Source organism: Nematostella vectensis, chromosome 15 (assembly GCF_932526225.1).
Source record: "Nematostella vectensis chromosome 15, jaNemVect1.1, whole genome shotgun sequence".
Classification (NCBI taxonomy): Eukaryota; Metazoa; Cnidaria; class Anthozoa; order Actiniaria; family Edwardsiidae; genus Nematostella; species Nematostella vectensis.
Genome location: NC_064048.1, coordinates 9761309 through 9779159, shown reverse-complemented (window position 1 = coordinate 9779159; position 17851 = coordinate 9761309). Strand labels below are relative to the sequence as shown.

At 38.8% G+C, this 17851-nt stretch overlaps 1 protein-coding gene across 3 annotated transcripts; it reads right to left on the bottom strand.

Moving 5' to 3' along the window:
* Positions 1–7077: 7077 nt before the first annotated feature.
* On the bottom strand, positions 7078–16512 carry LOC5502023 (semaphorin-5A). 3 transcript variants are annotated; one of them, XM_048723032.1, is made up of 11 exons: positions 16332–16507; positions 15381–15456; positions 15091–15286; positions 14349–14455; positions 13810–13968; positions 13263–13366; positions 11584–11782; positions 9939–10082; positions 9269–9439; positions 7538–7775; positions 7078–7270 (listed from the first exon to the last, which is right to left on the bottom strand). In XM_048723032.1, the coding sequence occupies exons 2-11, from the start codon at positions 15436–15438 to the stop codon at positions 7123–7125; spliced, it is 1524 nt and encodes a 507-aa protein (XP_048578989.1). In that variant the 5' UTR covers positions 15439–15456; positions 16332–16507; the 3' UTR covers positions 7078–7122. The 3 variants fall into 3 exon arrangements, with proteins under 3 accessions (XP_048578989.1, XP_048578991.1, XP_048578990.1); XM_048723034.1 differs by lacking the exon at positions 7538–7775 and having other exon boundaries at positions 16332–16512; XM_048723033.1 differs by lacking the exons at positions 15091–15286; positions 15381–15456; positions 16332–16507 and adding an exon at positions 14975–15018 and having other exon boundaries at positions 14349–14457.
* Between the last annotated feature and the right edge of the window lie 1339 nt (positions 16513–17851).

Sequence of the window (17851 nt, the reverse complement as noted above, 5' to 3'; positions counted from 1 at the left end):
ATATATATATATATATATATATATTTTATATTGTATTATTTGTATGTATGAGTTTTGAGGGCCACAAGTTTACTAGTGTATTACACTATTAAGTGCCACCCTCTGTAAATAAAGTTATTATTATTATTATTATTATTATTATTATTATTATTATTATTATTATTATTATTATTATCTTAGTTTCTTTTCAGATACTTTCTCCATTGACCAAGGATGGTCACAGTCACTATTTTTCTCCTCTGATTACAACTCAAAAAGTTTATGAAGCACCTGCGGTACGGCATCTTAAAAATGACAGTAATCATGCAGTTTTTCCAAATAAGGATATTTTATTTTCCTTATATGGAAATGAAAGCGTTTGGCAAAAACGACAATTTTTGGCTAAATTTCCTTGATATGGATAATAGTAAAAGTTTTTTTTTTCATCTTCGTTGAAATTGAAAAAATAAGGTGCATCATGGGTCATAGTGGACGTGTCCCCTTAATAACTTGCCCATAGAAGCCTGTTCATGATCTTTCCATTATCGGAGGTGTTACTACAGAGCTAGTAGCAAACAGCTAATGAATTGAACAACCACTCAGTAGCCACAATACCGTAAGTATGCCACAAAACAACCTCTTGGAGTTTGCCTGTAGAGTATTGTTCTTGTATAGCCACGGAACAAAGAATCGCGTATTTGCGACACAATTATCACACAGTAATGATAGATATAAACAACTAATGAATTGGACAACCAGAAATACATTAAAGCGCCAGGCATAAAGAAGATAGACAGATTGCAGGTGGAGTATTGTTTAGGAACAGATAACGTCGGCGAATTTTACACTCTTCCTTGCATAAAAACACTGGTGCTAACAAAGAAAAAGTTTGTCGGTTTGCAGTAGAGCGAAGCAGTTTCTAGGTATCGGAATGTTTAGTGATAAGGAGCAGAGCCAAGTTTGTGAAAAAAAAATTAATGGCGTCTTCACGGTCAGAAGTAAATATTGAAAGCAATATCGTTTTTATTTGATAGGGGCATTGCACCCGACAAATTTGATGTCGATGTGCTTGCATCAAGTAAAAAAAAAATAGCCAATTCACTCAGAAAGTTCGCGTATTCTAGGCCAGATCGCCAAGCTAAGACGCGTGTTCTAGGCCAGCTCGTCCATGCTCATATATGCTCTCTGCTTTTGAACAAAATATAAAATACTCGGCTCATATTTAGAGCAGGTGTGTGCTTGCATGCTGGTAAGCACTCACATTCAAAAATGTCTCGACAAGATGATTACATAGAACGATAACTTCATATGGATAACTCTACAAGATGGCTCGATAGAACGATTACTCGATATGGATAACTCGACAAGATGACCCCATAGAACGATAACTCGATATGGATAACTCGACAAGATGACTCGATAGAACGATAACTCGATATGGATAAACACGACAAGATGACTCGATAGAACGATAACTCGATATGGATAACTTGACAAGATGACTCGATAAAACGATAACTCGACAAGATGATTCGATAAACGATAACTTGATATGGATAACTCGACAAGATGACTCAATAGAACGATAACTCGATATGGATAAATCAACAAGATGACTCGATAGAACGATAAATCAATATGGATAACTCGACAAGATGACTCGATAAATTTACTAGACAATATAACTCGATAAGATGACTCGATAAAGATAAGTCGACAAGACGACTCGATAGATATGACTCGACAAGATAACTCGATAACGATAACTCGACAAGTTGACTTGTTAGACATGGATCGACAAGATGACTCGATAGAGATAGGTTGACAAGATGACTCGATAGATATGACTCGACAAGATGACTGGACAAGATTACTCGTTAGAGTTAAGTTGACAAGACGACTCGATAGATATGACTCGACAAGATGACTCGATAGAGACTGATAAGATGACTCCATAGATATTACTCGACAAGACGACTCGATAGATATGACTCGACAAGATGACTCGATAGAGACTGATAAGATGACTCCATAGATATTACTCGACAAGATGACTTGATAGAGATAAGTTGACAAGATGACTCGATAAATATTACTCGACAAGATGACTCGATAGCGATAAGTCCACTTTAAAAACTCCTAGTCCTAACTCTAGCCTTGAACCTGGTCTAATAAGAGTCATATTCTATTCGAGGTGTTGGCGTCCACATAAGATGCCTCTTTCGGTAGCTGTTGCCTTGTTCCCGCCAATACAGACCCATCGGTTATGTTTGCGCAACCTACAATAGTCCAGCTGTTCGTGTCATTAGTTCCGATTTGAATGTCTCCATCTTTATTTAGGATGTAATTATGATTGCATTGTTATTTAGCAGAAACTAATGACCACTATGCTTCACAACTAAACACCAAGTAATTAACGCAAAGACTGGTAAAAGACTCAAAACAAAAATCAGGCAATCACTTATCGTTTACGTTTTACAATGTAAGTTTTCCAACAGTAAAAAAAGCCCCTACTCTTTTCCCTTAGCAACATCATCAACGACTTTAGGTAGTCAAATTAACCTAATTTTAAGATCTTCACTTTGTTACCTGATTACGTGAAACTAAATGCAATAAATAAGCCTTAAAATGGAGATAATTAGTCACGAATTAAAAACATGCTTCACACGCAATTAGAGAAAAAACAAGAATCAGAAAATCATAAAGGTTTCGCTCAGAGAATGGGTGCGGACATCATCTGTATTTCATTTGATTTTTTTTTTGGTTGGTGTGTCTTTCCAAGAAATTATTAACAATTACGTAGCAGGATATTCTTACTCTTTCTTCGCAAACATGTTCATCATGTTGTTCGAAATGAATTTAAAGTATATATATATACATCTTTTTAAAACATGGTGGAGCCCGGTTTGCAAGTGAGGTAGAAATTTTTTTATCTATTTATCTAAATTGTATCTACGTCGTAAACACTTCAATGAATGGAACAACCGGTTAACAGGGCTGGCATAGAAAAACAACATATGACACGTGGAATCGTTGATTTTTTTTTTTTTTTCATTCGATGGAAAAAAGTGTTTCTTTGAACTTTTAAAAAGTTCACTCAAAGAAATGAAAAGTGGATCTATGTCATACAGTGTGAAAATGTATATCATAAAGTATATATAATAAATACAAAAAACCCAAATAGTCGTGTTCGTGGACCAGAAGAATGAATAAAATACATCAAAAGCTTGAATTCGACTCTGCCAAATTTTCGTCTTTAATAAGACTTCTTCAGGGCAGAGGTGTATTATAAAGTATACATATATTTTTGACGACACGTTTTAAGAGATCACTGTGGTTAACGATTTCCCGCCGTATTTCGTGACACTTCTTTGTTGTTTCTTTATCCAGAAAACAAAGCATTTTTCGACGGTGAGTATGCAAACGGAAACATCGGGGAGGGATTAAAAAAAAAAGAAAAGAAAATAGCTTTTTAAATTTTCATCTGTGTAGCTGTTATTATACGACCCTTAGCCTCCTCTAAATTGAATATCGTGATAAATACTGGAATCGTCAAAGATGTTAACAGAACAATAAAGAAGCCCAGAGGCGCCCAAGGACAGAGGTTATGCAGGTGGAACATTATAAAGAGACAGCTAACAACAGTGAACTTTACACGCTTCCTATTATCAAAGCGCGAGAAAAATACCCTGGCGTTAACAAAGGCTGCTTAAACAAACTGAAATAACCCGCTTGTTATTTTGCAGTAGAGCGAGGCTGTTTCTGGGTATTGGAATGTAATAGAGCAGGGCCCTTATGGTCATAAATCAAATGAGATCTGTACTTTTGGATTTATACATCAAAGAAAACATATTACCCATACGTTTTACTGGGAGGGGGTTTGTAATCGACCGTGCTCTTGATGCCAACAGGAAAGAAGAAGTGCGTTTTGCTTATCGCCTCGAATACGATAAGAAAAGAAAAAACCTTTATTAATATAAAATACGCAAAGCAAAACACACAAAGGAACGCTAGATAAGAGCACTGGGTAGAAAAGTTCAGGAAAAAACAACACAAACTGAGCTGTAGAAAAGATCAGGGAAACAACACAAACGAGCGGTAGAAAAGATCAGGGAAACAACACAAAATGAGCGGTAGAAAAAAAAGATGAGAAAAACAACACAAAATGAGTGGTAGAAAAGAGAGGAAAACAACACAAAATGAGCGGTAGAAAAAAATAAGAAAAACAACACAAAATGAGCGGTATAAAAGATTCGGAAAATAACACAAAATGAGCAGTAAAAATGATCAGAAAACAACACAAAATGAGCGGTAGAAAAGATCAGGAAAATAACACAAAATGAGCGGTAGAAAAGATCAGGAAAATAACACAAAATGAGCGGTAGAAAAGATGAGAAAAACAACACAAAATTAGCGGTAAAAAAGATCAGAAAAACAACAGAAAATGAGCGGTAGAAAAGAGAGGAGAACAACACAAAATGAGCGGTAGAAAAGATCAGGAAAACAACACAAAATGAGCGTAGAAAAGATCAAGAAAACAACACAAAATGAGCGGTAGAAAAGATGAGAGAAACAACACAAAATGAGCGATAGAAAAGATGAGGAAAACAACACAAAATGAGGGGTAGAAAAAAATCAGAAAAACAACACAAAATGAGCGGTATAAAAGATTCGGAAAATAACACAAAATGAGCAGTAAAAATGATCAGAAAACAACACAAAATGAGCGGTAGAAAAGATCAGGAAAATAAAAAAAAATGAGCGGTAGAAAAGATCAGGAAAATAACACAAAATGAGCGGTAGAAAAGATGAGAAAAACAACACAAAATTAGCGGTAAAAAAGATCAGAAAAACAACAGAAAATGAGCGGTAGAAAAGAGAGGAGAACAACACAAAATGAGCGGTAGAAAAGATCAGGAAAACAACACAAAATGAGCGTAGAAAAGATCAGGAAAACAACACAAAATAAGCGGTAGAAAAGATCAAGAAAACAACACAAAATGAGCGTAGAAACTATCAGGAAAACAACACAAAATGAGTGGTAGAAAAGATCAGGAAAACAACACAAACGAGCGGTAGAAAAGATCAGGGAAACAACACAAAATGAGCGGTAGAAAAAAAAGATGAGAAAAACAACACAAAATGAGCGGTAGAAAAGATCAGGAAAACAACACAAAATGAGCGTAGAAAAGATCAGGAAAACAACACAAAATAAGCGGTAGAAAAGATCAAGAAAACAACACAAAATGAGCGTAGAAAAGATCTGGAAAACAACACAAAATGAGTGGTAGAAAAGATCAGGAAAACAACACAAAATGAGCGGTAGAAAAGATCAGGAAAACAACACAAAATGAGCGGTAGAAAAGATCAGGAAAACAACACAAAATGAGCGGTAAAAAAGATCAGGAAAACAACAAAAAATGAGCGGTAGAAAAGATCAGGAAAACAACACAAAATGAGCGGTAGAAAAGATGAAAAAACAACACAAAATGAGCGGTAGAAAAGATCAGGAAAACAACACAAAATGCGCGGTAAAAAAGATCAGGAAAACAACACAAAATGAGCGGTAGAAAAGATCAGGAAAACAACACAAAATAAGCGGTAGAAAAGATCAGGAAAACAACACAAAATGAGCGGTAAAAAAGATCAGGGAAACAACACAAAATGAGCGGTAGAAAAGATCAGGAAAATAACACAAAATGAGCGGTAGAAAAAATCAGAAAAACAACACAAAATGAGCGGTAGAAAAGATGAGGAAAACAACACAAAATGAGCGTAGAAAGAATCAAGCAAACGACACAAAATGAGCGGTAGAAAAGATCAGGAAAACAACACAAAATTAGCGGTAGAAAAGATCAGAAAAACAACACAGAATGAGCGGTAGAAAAGATCAAGAAAACAACACAAAATTAGCGGTAGAAAAGATCAGGAAAACAACACAAAATGAGCGTAGAAAAGATCAGGAAAACAACACAAAATTAGCGGTAGAAAAGATCAGAAAAACAACACAAAATGAGCGGTAGAAAAGATCAGGAAAACAACACAAAATTAGCGGTAGAAAAGACTGTGCTCTTGATGCCAACAGGAAAGAAGAAGTGCGTTTTGCTTATCGCCTCGAATACGATAAGAAAAGAAAAAACCTTTATTAATATAAAATACGCAAAGCAAAACACACAAAGGAACGCTAGATAAGAGCACTGGGTAGAAAAGTTCAGGAAAAAACAACACAAAATTAGCGGTAGAAAAGATCAGGGAAACAACACAAACGAGCGGTAGAAAAGATCAGGGAAACAACACAAAATGAGCGGTAGAAAAAAAAGATGAGAAAAACAACACAAAATGAGCGGTAGAAAAGAGAGGAAAACAACACAAAATGAGCGTAGAAAAGATCAGGAAAAAAAACACAAAATGAGCGGTAGAAAAGATCAGGAAAATAACACAAAATGAGCGGTGGAACAAATCAGAAAAACAACACAAAATGAGCGGTAGAAAAGATGAGGAAAACAACACAAAATGAGCGTAGAAAGAATCAAGCAAACGACACAAAATGAGCGGTAGAAAAGATCAGGAAAACAACACAAAATTAGCGGTAGAAAAGATCAGAAAAACAACACAAAATGAGCGGTAGAAAAGATCAGGAAAACAACACAAAATAAGCGGTAGAAAAGATGAAAAAACAACACAAAATGAGCAGTAGAAAAGAGAGGAAAAAACACAAAATGAGCGGTAGAAAAGATGAGGAAAACAACACAAAATATGCGTAGAAAAGATCAGGAAAACAATACAAAATGAGCGGTAGAAAAGATCAGGAAAACAACACAAAATGAGCGGTAGTAAAGATCAGGGAAACAACACAAATGAGCGGTAGAAAAGATCAGGAAAACAACACAAAATGAGCGGTAGAAAAGATCAGGAAAACAACACAAAATGAGCGGCAGAAAAGGTGAGAAAAACAACACAAAATTAGCGGTAGAAAATATCAGGAAAACAACACAAAATGAGCGGTAGAAAAGATAAGGGAAACAACACAGAATGAGGGATAGAAAAAAAAAACAGGAAAAGACATAAATATATGGAGACACTTGTAAGCTAAACAAATCACAAGGAATCATTTTTTTTATTGCATGTAGTTATGCACCCAGATCAGCGATTTACTTTTCTCTCGCAAATAAATCCAAGATGACCGCCACATCCGCCATCATCCCATTTGGCCACGCCTTTGTACCCGATGGCACAGCACAACTCGTGCATGTTTAAATTGGATGGCTCGCCTGGCGCCCACTGTGCGAACCTAAAGGAAATCATGGACCATAAGCAAAATACTTTAAATGTGGACATTTTTTCGCAACATTAATTTTCCCGCTTCGTTATATTTGCTAAAAAAAAAGGAAAGGAATGTCACGATTGCAATCCGATAAAGTTTTTACCCTGTGATAGGTCAACACATAGTGATCGACGCCTTCTTAGAGGAATCTCGATACCCTGGGTTCCCGATGATGTGGAGATGGTTAATTTTTTTTTTCTAGAATCATTAAAAAAAAACATTCAACCAAGTCACCTCGGGGGAGAGTTATCCACGACCCAACGAAACCAGCTCCCCTGTTTCTTGAGACCTATCCACGCCAGCTGATACCGCTTGATTCTGGCAACAAACGAATTTTCTTGGCTGCTTGAGATCTTCACCAGGTCTCCGCCGAGCGAGAGACAGGTTGACCGAGCGCTGTACCAGCTCATATGTCTTGCGTCAGACCAGTAACACGAGTCTTGGAACTTCCTCCAGCCGCCAGGGCAGCGAGCTGAGGGAAAAAGAATGTCATCGATCGTATTTTTTCATGTTTTTAAGTGTGGATGCATTCCGAAGAGTAAAGAATAACCCGAAACCTAGAACACACTAGGGACAAACACACAAGAAAGGAAGGAGAGACGACAACGGCAGCGCGAACGGCGACGGCAGAAAACAATGAAATTCGAAAAACCAGACGTGAAATATACTCTGAAATGGATTCTGTCTGATACATGTCAGCTGTTATTCCTTCAAACGACAACTTGAAAACTCCAGTTTCATGGTGTAGCGAGGACGGGAACGTGGTCCGAAAACTGGACTATCTTTGTTCGCTATGTTAGAAATAACATAATAGGCTTTTTTATAGTTTTTTTTTGGGAATGCATAAGTGAATGTTATCAAAACTTATCAAAAGTTCAAAATTGAGCGCAAAGCATGAAAAGCTTTTTTGGGGGAATCACGTTCTCCCTGCAGTCGCGGTCGTCGTTGCTTTAAATTTCCTAAAAGAGCTGAAGATACACACATAAGAGATAAACAAATATTCTGTGCAATATGAGCCACAAGTCAGGGTATAGTACGTTTTAACTTCCTGTCTTAACAGGGCATGGCCGCAGCAAAATACAGGCCTTAGGGGGGAGGGGATGGTTGCATGCTACAGATGTACTTTAAAAGAGCACAACCACTCCCCTATACTGGTCATTTCATATAAATGTTGGAAAAAAAGTGGAATCGCCTCCCAAGCCCCCATAGGCACTACATTACAGCAGGCTACATATTTCAGCTTGAAATGCCATTAATAGGGTGTACAATTCATTTTCTCTACAGACGAGCGATATTTGAATGTTGAAATGCCATTTTTAGGGTGTCATTGTTGTAGGGTTGTCATTGTTTTTTTGTACCGGTCATCGCCTTATCACTCCAATACCAGTCTACTGGACTCAATAGTTTACAGTACATTCAAGCGCATGGGTCGTGAAATTCTGATATATAAAATCTAAATGAGTTGAATCTTTTAAAGAGTTTCGATCAACCACTTCTTTTTTATGGTTTATAATTGAAAATACAACTGTTTTTTTTTTTCTTTTACCATTATAATCATAAAGACGGACCCCCGCAACCTCGCCTACTGGCCTGATAGCTATGTTAACGCCTCTCGCGAGTAATTGTTTTTAAAAATTCGTTCAAATAAAAGCTCCTTAGTAGCCCCTTCACGGAATCGATTCGGTGGTCCACTTGTCATGTAAGACATCAAGTTGGACTGACCTCATATACGCAAAATGGAGTGGTTTGCTTAACGAAGCGAGCGTGGAGCTCCATAGGTCCAAAAAGGCGATATTTGAAAGCAATATTTGAATGTTGAAATGCCATTAATAAGATGTACAATTTCATTTTATCTACAGACGAGCGTTGTTTAATGTTAATATGTACGTGGAGCGAGCACGCTTATGGCTGACAAGCCAGGATAAAGCAACATTTCGATTTCTCGAATCTGTTCGCTGAATCTACCTGGGCAGGGGCGAGTTGCACATTGAACGGTCTCTTGGGCGTCTCCCACGCAGTCCTTGCCGCCATGTGCGGGTCTAGGATTGGTGCACGTGCGAGCACGTGACTGGGTACCACTCCCACACGTCTTTGAGCACGAGGACCACCCAGAAAAGGAGCTCCAGCCACCATCAACTGGAAAGATCATGAAAACAACAAGTTTTTGTAATTGCTTTTTCTCCCAGTCGTCTTCTTATCACTCCAATAGCAGCCTAACAGTGACCTCTCAAAAAGGAAGTTTCATGTCTAGTACGTACCACGGTTTGGGAGGCTATTTTTGCGTAGTGCGTATTATACATAACAAAATACGGAACTGGCCTAAATAATCTTAAGTCAAGCGCAGGGGTCATGAATCTCCTTGGGTTGAACTTTTTAAAGAGTTACGATCAACCACCCTCTTGTTATGGTTTATAATTGAAAATACAACGGTTTATTTTCAAGGAAGCCTCAAAATAACAATCTACTAATAAATTTCTTGGCTACTCGCTTGAATCAGCCGATGGAAATGGATGCTTTGTGTGACTCGCCAACAAATGTTTTTTAAGATTTTTTACCATTATAATCATAAAAAACGCACCCCCACGACCTCGCCTACTGGCCTGATAGCTATCTTAAATATCATTTCTCATCTTACCTGCGCAAGGGGTGGTGCTGCAAGCTTGCTTCTTTAACACCGATTTCCTTGTACCAGCCTTGCACGAGGGCTCACCGCTGACAAACTCTGTTTCGTACCGTGACCGCTGACCTCCTCCACATGTTTTGCTGCACACGCCCCAGTCTAGATAAGTCACGTGATATAGTTAAAATCATAGAGCGTTTGATTTGGTTTATCATAGAGGCGAAATAAATTCATTAAATGGCAATCGCGTTGGCAGAGACGGTGTTTAATGGTTGGGTCGAGGGGTGGGGGGAAGGGGTGGGTGGGGGGGGGGGGAAGGGTGGAAGATAACGCCCCAGTCTAGAGAGGTCACCTGATAAAGGTGACATCATACAAGAACGTTTGATTTGGTTCATTATAGAGGCGAAATAAATTCATTGAATGGCAATCGCGTTGGCAGAGACGGTGTTAAGTGGTTGGGTCGAGGAAGGGGGGGGGGGGGGGGGAGGGTGGAAGATGACGCCCCAGTACAGAGAGGTCACGTGATAAAGGTGACATCATACAAGAACGTTTGCATATCAATATTTGGGTGACCTTCATACCCTCTCGGCCGAACTCTTGGAGGCCTGGGTCTAAGGGCTTTTCAAGATCAGTGAGAAAAAGATTTGACCAAGCGATCAAGTTTTTCTAACAAATTTTGACCGCAAGTCTCAAATTGACAGGAATCAGCATTTTTTAACCTGTTTTGTGGAGATCCGGGAGCGGGAAAACTTCAGCTCTTCTAAATATGGGCATCAATGCCCATGTAAGGCAATACATACGAAGGACACTATATGTGGGAAATATGTTTGATTTGATTTGGTTCATCATAGAGGCGAAATAAATTCAGTGAATGGCAATCGCGTTGGCAGAGACGGTGTTAAGTGGTTGGGTCGAGGGGGTGGGGAGGGTGGAAGATGACGCCCCAGTCTAGAGAGGTCACGTGATAAAGGTGACATCATACAAGAACGTTTGATTTGGTTCATCATAGAGGCGAAATAAATTCATTAAATCGAAATCGCGTTGGCAGAGACGGTGTTTAGTGGTTGGGTCGAGGGGAGGGGGGGGGGGGGGTGGAAGATGACGCCCCAGTCTAGTGAGGTCACGTGATAAAGGTGACATCATACAAGAACGTTTGATTTGGTTTATCATAGAGGCGAAATAAATTCATTAAATGGAAATCGCGTTGGCAGAGACGGTGTTAAGTGGTTGGGTCGAGGGGGAGGGTGGAAGATGACGCCCCAGTCTAGAGAGGTCACGTGATAAAGGTGACATCATACAAGAACGTTTGATTTGGTTAATCATGGAGGCGAAATAAATTCATTAAATGGAAATCGCGTTGGCAGAGACGATGTGTTGAGGGAGGGGCAGAGGAACATTGAAAGGGGGCAAACAAATCACAAAACAAACAAATCATATCAACATGTGCGTCATGTGTGGCAACTTTGTCCATAGTGCGAAACTCCTCTTGTTAAAATGCAAATTTTTTTTAAACCTCCTAATTGGTAACAAATTATGGTAGATAAGTAACAGTAGAATGTACTTATAATCGTTTTTTATTCAAAACCATTTGCAAGTTATGATAGCTATCCACATTTTTGGCATTGGACATATTTTAGACATTGCGCGGTTGCTTAGTTACCTTGCTTAAACATGTAGACGTAGTTCGACCATCCTCGGCCCAGGCCATAACGTCCGTCTGGACAAGTGTAACAGTTGCCGGCACACCCGTGCTTGTCGTAGCTTGCATTGGTGTCTCCCGCCCAGCACTCCTTTTTGTTTTGAAGCCCAAAGAAGACCATCCCTGCCGCCTTGGCTTTTGACTTGCACTGGCTGAATACCTGTTATGTTTGTTGTTAAACTGTATTAAATCAAACAACTTCAAAACGAAGCGCTTTGTAACCGCAGCCGCCTAGTAAATGAGTAACTCGACCACCAGCGGAGCGTTTGTACCTTCGCTTTTTATGCTCCCGCTCAATGGCTGCGGTTACAAAGCGCGTCTTTTGAAACTTGTTACGAGGTAACGCGTAGCGTAGGAAACACAACCAGTTTAGGTAGGAACACTAGCTTTATCCAACAATATCAAGACATTAGACATCATTTCGGAGTAAAGTAAAAAGCCGCCATTTTAAAACAAAAAGGCTGGTTTAACCGCGCGGTACTGGAACTAGTCTTGCGTTTTTCAGCACTGGCGCTGCGTACTTACTCAAACAGGAGGATGCACAGGACGCGCAAAGGTCCATGGGATACATATGACTGCGCAAATCTGTCCCCAGCAAATTGTGGGTAGTCCCGCGCTTGCCAATTTTTTTTTCTTGTATCAAAGGGAAAAGGCTGCCATTTGCAGCGTTGTCTTGGTTATTCCAAAACACTTGCTTGAGGGTTAGGGGCATAGAGCCTGCACGTTTAGAAATGCGCACGTTTATATGTCGGGAGTAGGAAACAATGGGTCTAAAAACATGTACACAGAAATCAAAACAAAGTTTTACAAAGGACATAAAGAAGATCAAACATTCACCATCGAATTCATATGATTACAAATGAAATGTGGGAAATGTGTGGAAAGTTTAAAAGCAAAAAAAAAATTTATGTCATGCCCGAGGTTACAAATGAAATGGGGGAAATGTGTGGAAAGTTTAAAAGCAAAAAAAAAAGTTTTTGTCATGCCCGAGGATCGAACTTGATCAGATCAGAATGAAAGAATTAAAATAAAATGGGACCATACTTCCAGACATACGCTGAAACGTCGTATGGCAGCTTAAAGCTTTACGGTTAGGCTGGAGATTTCGGCCCCAACACCGCTATCTAGCGAACTGTACAACACAAAGGAAACTGAGGTACCCGCGCATTAATGGGGAGGCAATAACCAGGATCCCAGGCCTGTCTTAGTCGGTTACGCCACGCACAGCTCGCTGAGATTTAGACTGAAAAATATCGGGGTCTTTTTCACGCTTGCGTCTCTTGGGAGTTAGTGTTTTGCAATAGTAATGTCGTCACGTGCTTAACACTCAGAGAGGTCTTTTGTGGAAAGGACAACAGACATCAACTGGGGTTTGCTGATAAAATTTCCACAACTTGAAAGACGTAGAAAAGGTGCAGGAAGGGCACACGAGCTCGACAGCAAATTAAGTTGATAAATAAAGAAATAATTATTAATAAATAATTCTCAAATCTTAAAAAAATGTGCCATCTATGACTGCGTGCCCCTTTGTCAATTTAAAAACGCGCCTTAGTATGCAAAAACACTGAGAAAAGCAATAAAGCCACCAAAAAAGAATATGTAAGAAATGCGAGTACATTTAAAACTTAGCAGACACGCACCTCTTTAAAGTTTCCCGTTGTGTGGTCGTATGGTCCGACTTGCCCGAGGTATTTGGGAAGCGCGCGGTCGAGTGAGTCCTTGTAGCATCCGACCGACTCGAAGTCTTAAAAAAGACGCAAAGAAGGAGTATGTTGTAATTTCTCTCACTTACCAGTGGTGTGTCTAGAGAAAACGCAGGGTGGGGTCCAGAGATGTAATTCACTAAACACGTATCAGTTAAGCTCAAATCAACATCAGCTCTGGTAATAGGACACTTTTCTGGAGACTTTTTCTATCCAAATACACACATGGAATTTAATTCCATTTATAATATTAACTGTCTTCTTAATTACCAACAAAGGGGTCAACTGGAGTCGAACCCATCTCTTCACATTAGTAGGGTGGGGTCCGGATCTGTCGGATCCCCCCTCTAGAAACGCGCCTGTTTAACACGTTTCTGCTGGCTGCTGAATTATTATAGTATTAAAAATTACTAGGCGAACTAGTATGCTAATACACAATGTTTTGTTAGTGGGAAATTTTAATCATCGTAACTCCATACTATACCTGTTTTCCCACATGGCTTAGAAGCTCTGCAATTTCTTGTCGCGTCGCTTCGTTTGATCATGACGTTGTAGGTGGGGCATTTTGGTCCTTTGTCTTGAGACAAGACCAATTTGTACTGAATGCCATGTCCGCACACTTTAGCAGTGCAGTCTGTCCAGTCTGCCGGGAAAAATAATTATGATGTTGATGATGATGATGACATTACGGTGTGATAGTTAAAGTGAGGGGGAGGAGGGGTCGAGAAAGAATGTAGTGATGATGATGATAATAATGATAATATTGGTGATGATGATGAAGATGACGAAATTATGATGATAGGGATAATGATATGGTGAAAGGGATAATGATAGATGATGTTATAGATGATGGTGATGGTGATGGTGATGGTGATGGTGATGGTGATGGTGATGGTGATGGTGATGGTGATGGTGATGGTGATGGTGATGGTGATGGTGATGGTGATGGTGATGGTGATGGTGATGGTGATGATAATACTAGTATTAGTGATAATATGATGTTGGCTATTCGGTTTGACATACCGTTCTTTACTCGGTACACGAAGTTGGACCATGCGGTTCCCACGCCAAACTTGCCATCATCTCGTCTCTTGCAGTTATCATTGCATCCAAGCTTGTTATAGGTTACTCTATAAGAATAGCGTCAACGAGTTAATAAAATGCTTCTATATGGTAGGTGGCAACGTCTCCCATTCCTTGTTTATTCTGAAATGTTCGATGTAACGCCACCAAGCAAAAGCAAAAGGCCGTTTGCCAGTGCAAATTGCAAATTGTAAATACAGATCTCTGCTTCTAGATAAAATCAACACTAAGAATAAAGATAAGCAAGCAAACTGATCAAAAGAGTTATTAAGATTTTCCTTTATTCATTACAAATATGGCCCAGTTTCATTGTCATATGCCATTTTCACACAACGTATTTTTGAATAACTATGCTCGTTCATTCACTGGCTATTTATTTGTCCGTAACGGACATCGAAAAATGTGGGGAGGGGGTGGAGGTGGGGGGTTCATTTCTGTAGATTTGTTTAAAAAAAAAGAACAAATAATTGGTGTGGGGGTAGGGGTAGGGGGCACTCGCCCCTTGCCCCTATAGACGTTACGGCACTGACCACAGGGTGTTCGCGATGGGATTGTTGACATTTCGTTGCATTAGCTGAGCCCCAGCACTCCTTCATATTCTGCAGGCCAAAGTAGGCCCCAGGCCCCTATAGACGTTACGGCACTGAACACAGGGTGTTCGCGATGGGATTGTTGACATTACCTTGCATTAGCTGAGCCCCAGCACTCCTTCATGTTCTGCAGGCCAAAGTAGGTATAGCCGCGTTCCTCGGCCTCCACACGGCACTGTTCAAACATGTCCTGCAAGTTGGGGTTCTCCCCGTCGTAAGTGATTGTCTTTAAGTAGTCGGGCATCGTGCGAGACGACGAGTCCTTGTAGCATCCAAGCGCCTCCCATTCTGTCATAAAGATTAACAAGTGTCAAAATCAATTGATAATTCAAGGCCGTGACGTGTGAATACGTAAGAAGACGGAAGGCTTTGTCAGACTTACCTAGGGAGTGGGCTGGAAGAAGATTTGCTAGAAGGACCACAAGCATTGCTGGCTTCATCTTGCTAGCTGAGACAATCTAGATAAAAAAACATTTTAATTAAAAAACATAACATTAAAATATGTACCAGCATTGTACCAGCTATGAGATGTGTGAAACGCACTTTAGGCGCAAATGTTGTTCTAATTTTTGTTGTTGTTGTTGTTGTTGCTTAAAAAGCTCTTATCATTCTTATTTCGTATCAGGTGATTAATTAATTGTCAAATGACAGTTCTGCTATCGAAAGACACCATTTATTTGGTCGAACTGATGATACCATATGTCTATTTCGATGCAGGTAATAATGGAGAAATCATGCGATATGTTTACTCATCATCTTTACTCTGTCGAATAATCGATATCCATGCTTTTGGCATTCGCTAATTGTGTCTTTGCATGATTACCCATCTTCGTTCTGGATTGATTGGTGTATTTAAGAAAACATTTTACGTATGTTTGATCGCTGCAAAATAGAACAGGATTGAGTTTTCGTATTTAATGCAGGTTTTCTTTTAAACCTTTTTGATGATTCGTGAGATTTTTCTTTTAGCTTGTATATATATTTTTTAAATACTTATTTGGACATTCAACAAAGTGGTCATCTCTTCTCGACGAATATTTTCCAAGGGCCGTATGAACAGGGTTTGCTAGGCTAGATTCAAGAAAAATCACGAAATCGTTTCTAAAGTTTTCTGAAATCGTTTCTAAAGTTTTCTGAAATGTGCTCCATATTTGGTAAGCGCTTTCTGTGTTACTTAAAGAAACCTGTTTCCAAATTTGAGCTTAAAATGAGTATTAAGTCACATGTCAGCCAATTTAGAGCCCAAACTCCTTTCTTCTGCCTTGAACTTTCAGAAGAAATAAATGAAAACTAAATAGATAAGAAAAAGATAGAAATGACATCACACACTTACCGTTATGTCCCAAGCGCGGTGGTGCTAGCTACCTTTGTCATCTATATCGCATTTTATAATGGCATTAAATAAACATGTTCGGAATCAATCCCAATGCAATATTGTCTTAACTGTTTAAGAAGACACTGTTCAAACAAAATAATTTTCCAATAAGAAAACATATAAGATTACAAACTAAGGGATGTCTTATTAGACCGGAAGAGCGGTAACTATTTATAAAAGACAAGGAATTAGTTTACATCTCATTTTCTAATGGAAATTATTAGACACAATGAGATAAAATGATTTATGACAAACTTTTTAAATGAATGTGTGAATTCAAAACAATAATAATTACATTATTTTGAGAATTTCGGGTAAACATTTGACATTGACCCAATTTTAGGTAACGAGAAGTGAATGACGAAGGAAAAAGCAAGGTTTACTAAACTTTTAATTAGCTTTTAAAAAAATGTCAGTTCTATATTTCTCTGTGATTAGAAGATTCCAAATAACTTAGTCTGTTGCCACGAGTAACCATAGGTATTTATGTGAATGTCAAGACCGAAAGTAAAAAAGAGGAATGACAATTTACAGATCTCATTGGAAGATAATAGGCTGCTTGGAGTAATCCAATGAATACGGGAATTAAAAGACTCCTGAAAAGACTAAATAAAATTGAAGAGCAAGAAGAATGGATTTGACATTTTCGACAGGAATCACGTGTCACCTTTATTATTCTAACCCATTATAAGTAATACGATAACGGACATCATTGACAATAAAAGCGAATTTGAGTATGCTATATGAGACGTTTGTTTGGGCTTTTAAAATGATGAAAAAGATCTCTGCTACCGTATATTCTTTGTGAGGAAGTTCTATTTTTGTGTGTACAGAATCCTCAAAAGAACTATCTCAAAATCTTGATACGTAAGCAGTGCAACAATATCGGTAGGGAGGGGGGGGGGGGTCAAATTATCGAGCAGGAAGAAACAAGAAAGGATAAATCTTTTGTCCTCCGAAAGAGAAAAGAAACTTGTGGGTGCTACAGGCTTGCGTTCTGTAATTCTCACCTTTTTTTGTGGGGGCGGGGGTGTGGAGTGGGCGCTTATTGGCAGCTAGGCACTTAAACGATCATCTACCTGTTTACGGGATTGGTTTTATTATCGTTAGTGTCTTTATAAATGTCCCATGACCCGCCAGCGCCGAAGAGTTTTGAAACAAGATTTAAAAAGATTTTCCGGAAAGACAGGCAGCTCATCTTTTTTCTTTCAAGTTTCAGAGTTCAAAATGGCGAGCGTTGACTCAGGCTGTTGGGTCCACCGTCTACTTTAATTTTCCCCTTGAAAAATCGTTTTTATTTACATGCTTATTTTAAAGATTTGGCATTAAAAAAAAGAAAACCTATCATTTCAAAAACACTTTTTGGTATATTTTTATTTTTTGAAGACGTGGCTTTTTTTTCTGAAAGAAATAACTAATTAATGTTGTGCCCTATGCGATAAAGACTGTATTTTAAAATCAGCTAAAGAACGGTTAAT

Bases quoted from the DNA above. Each gene is read 5' to 3' on its own strand.
- LOC5502023 (XM_048723032.1), bottom strand. From the start codon at position 15,438: ATGAAGCCAGCAATGCTTGTGGTCCTTCTAGCAAATCTTCTTCCAGCC. The intron at 13,367-13,809 runs GTATAGTATGGA...GTCTTTTTTAAG, and splicing joins TAAGCCATGTGGGAAAACAG to ACTTCGAGTCGGTCGGATGC. The intron at 9,440-9,938 runs GTAAGATGAGAA...TGATCTTTCCAG, and splicing joins CAGCACCACCCCTTGCGCAG to TTGATGGTGGCTGGAGCTCC.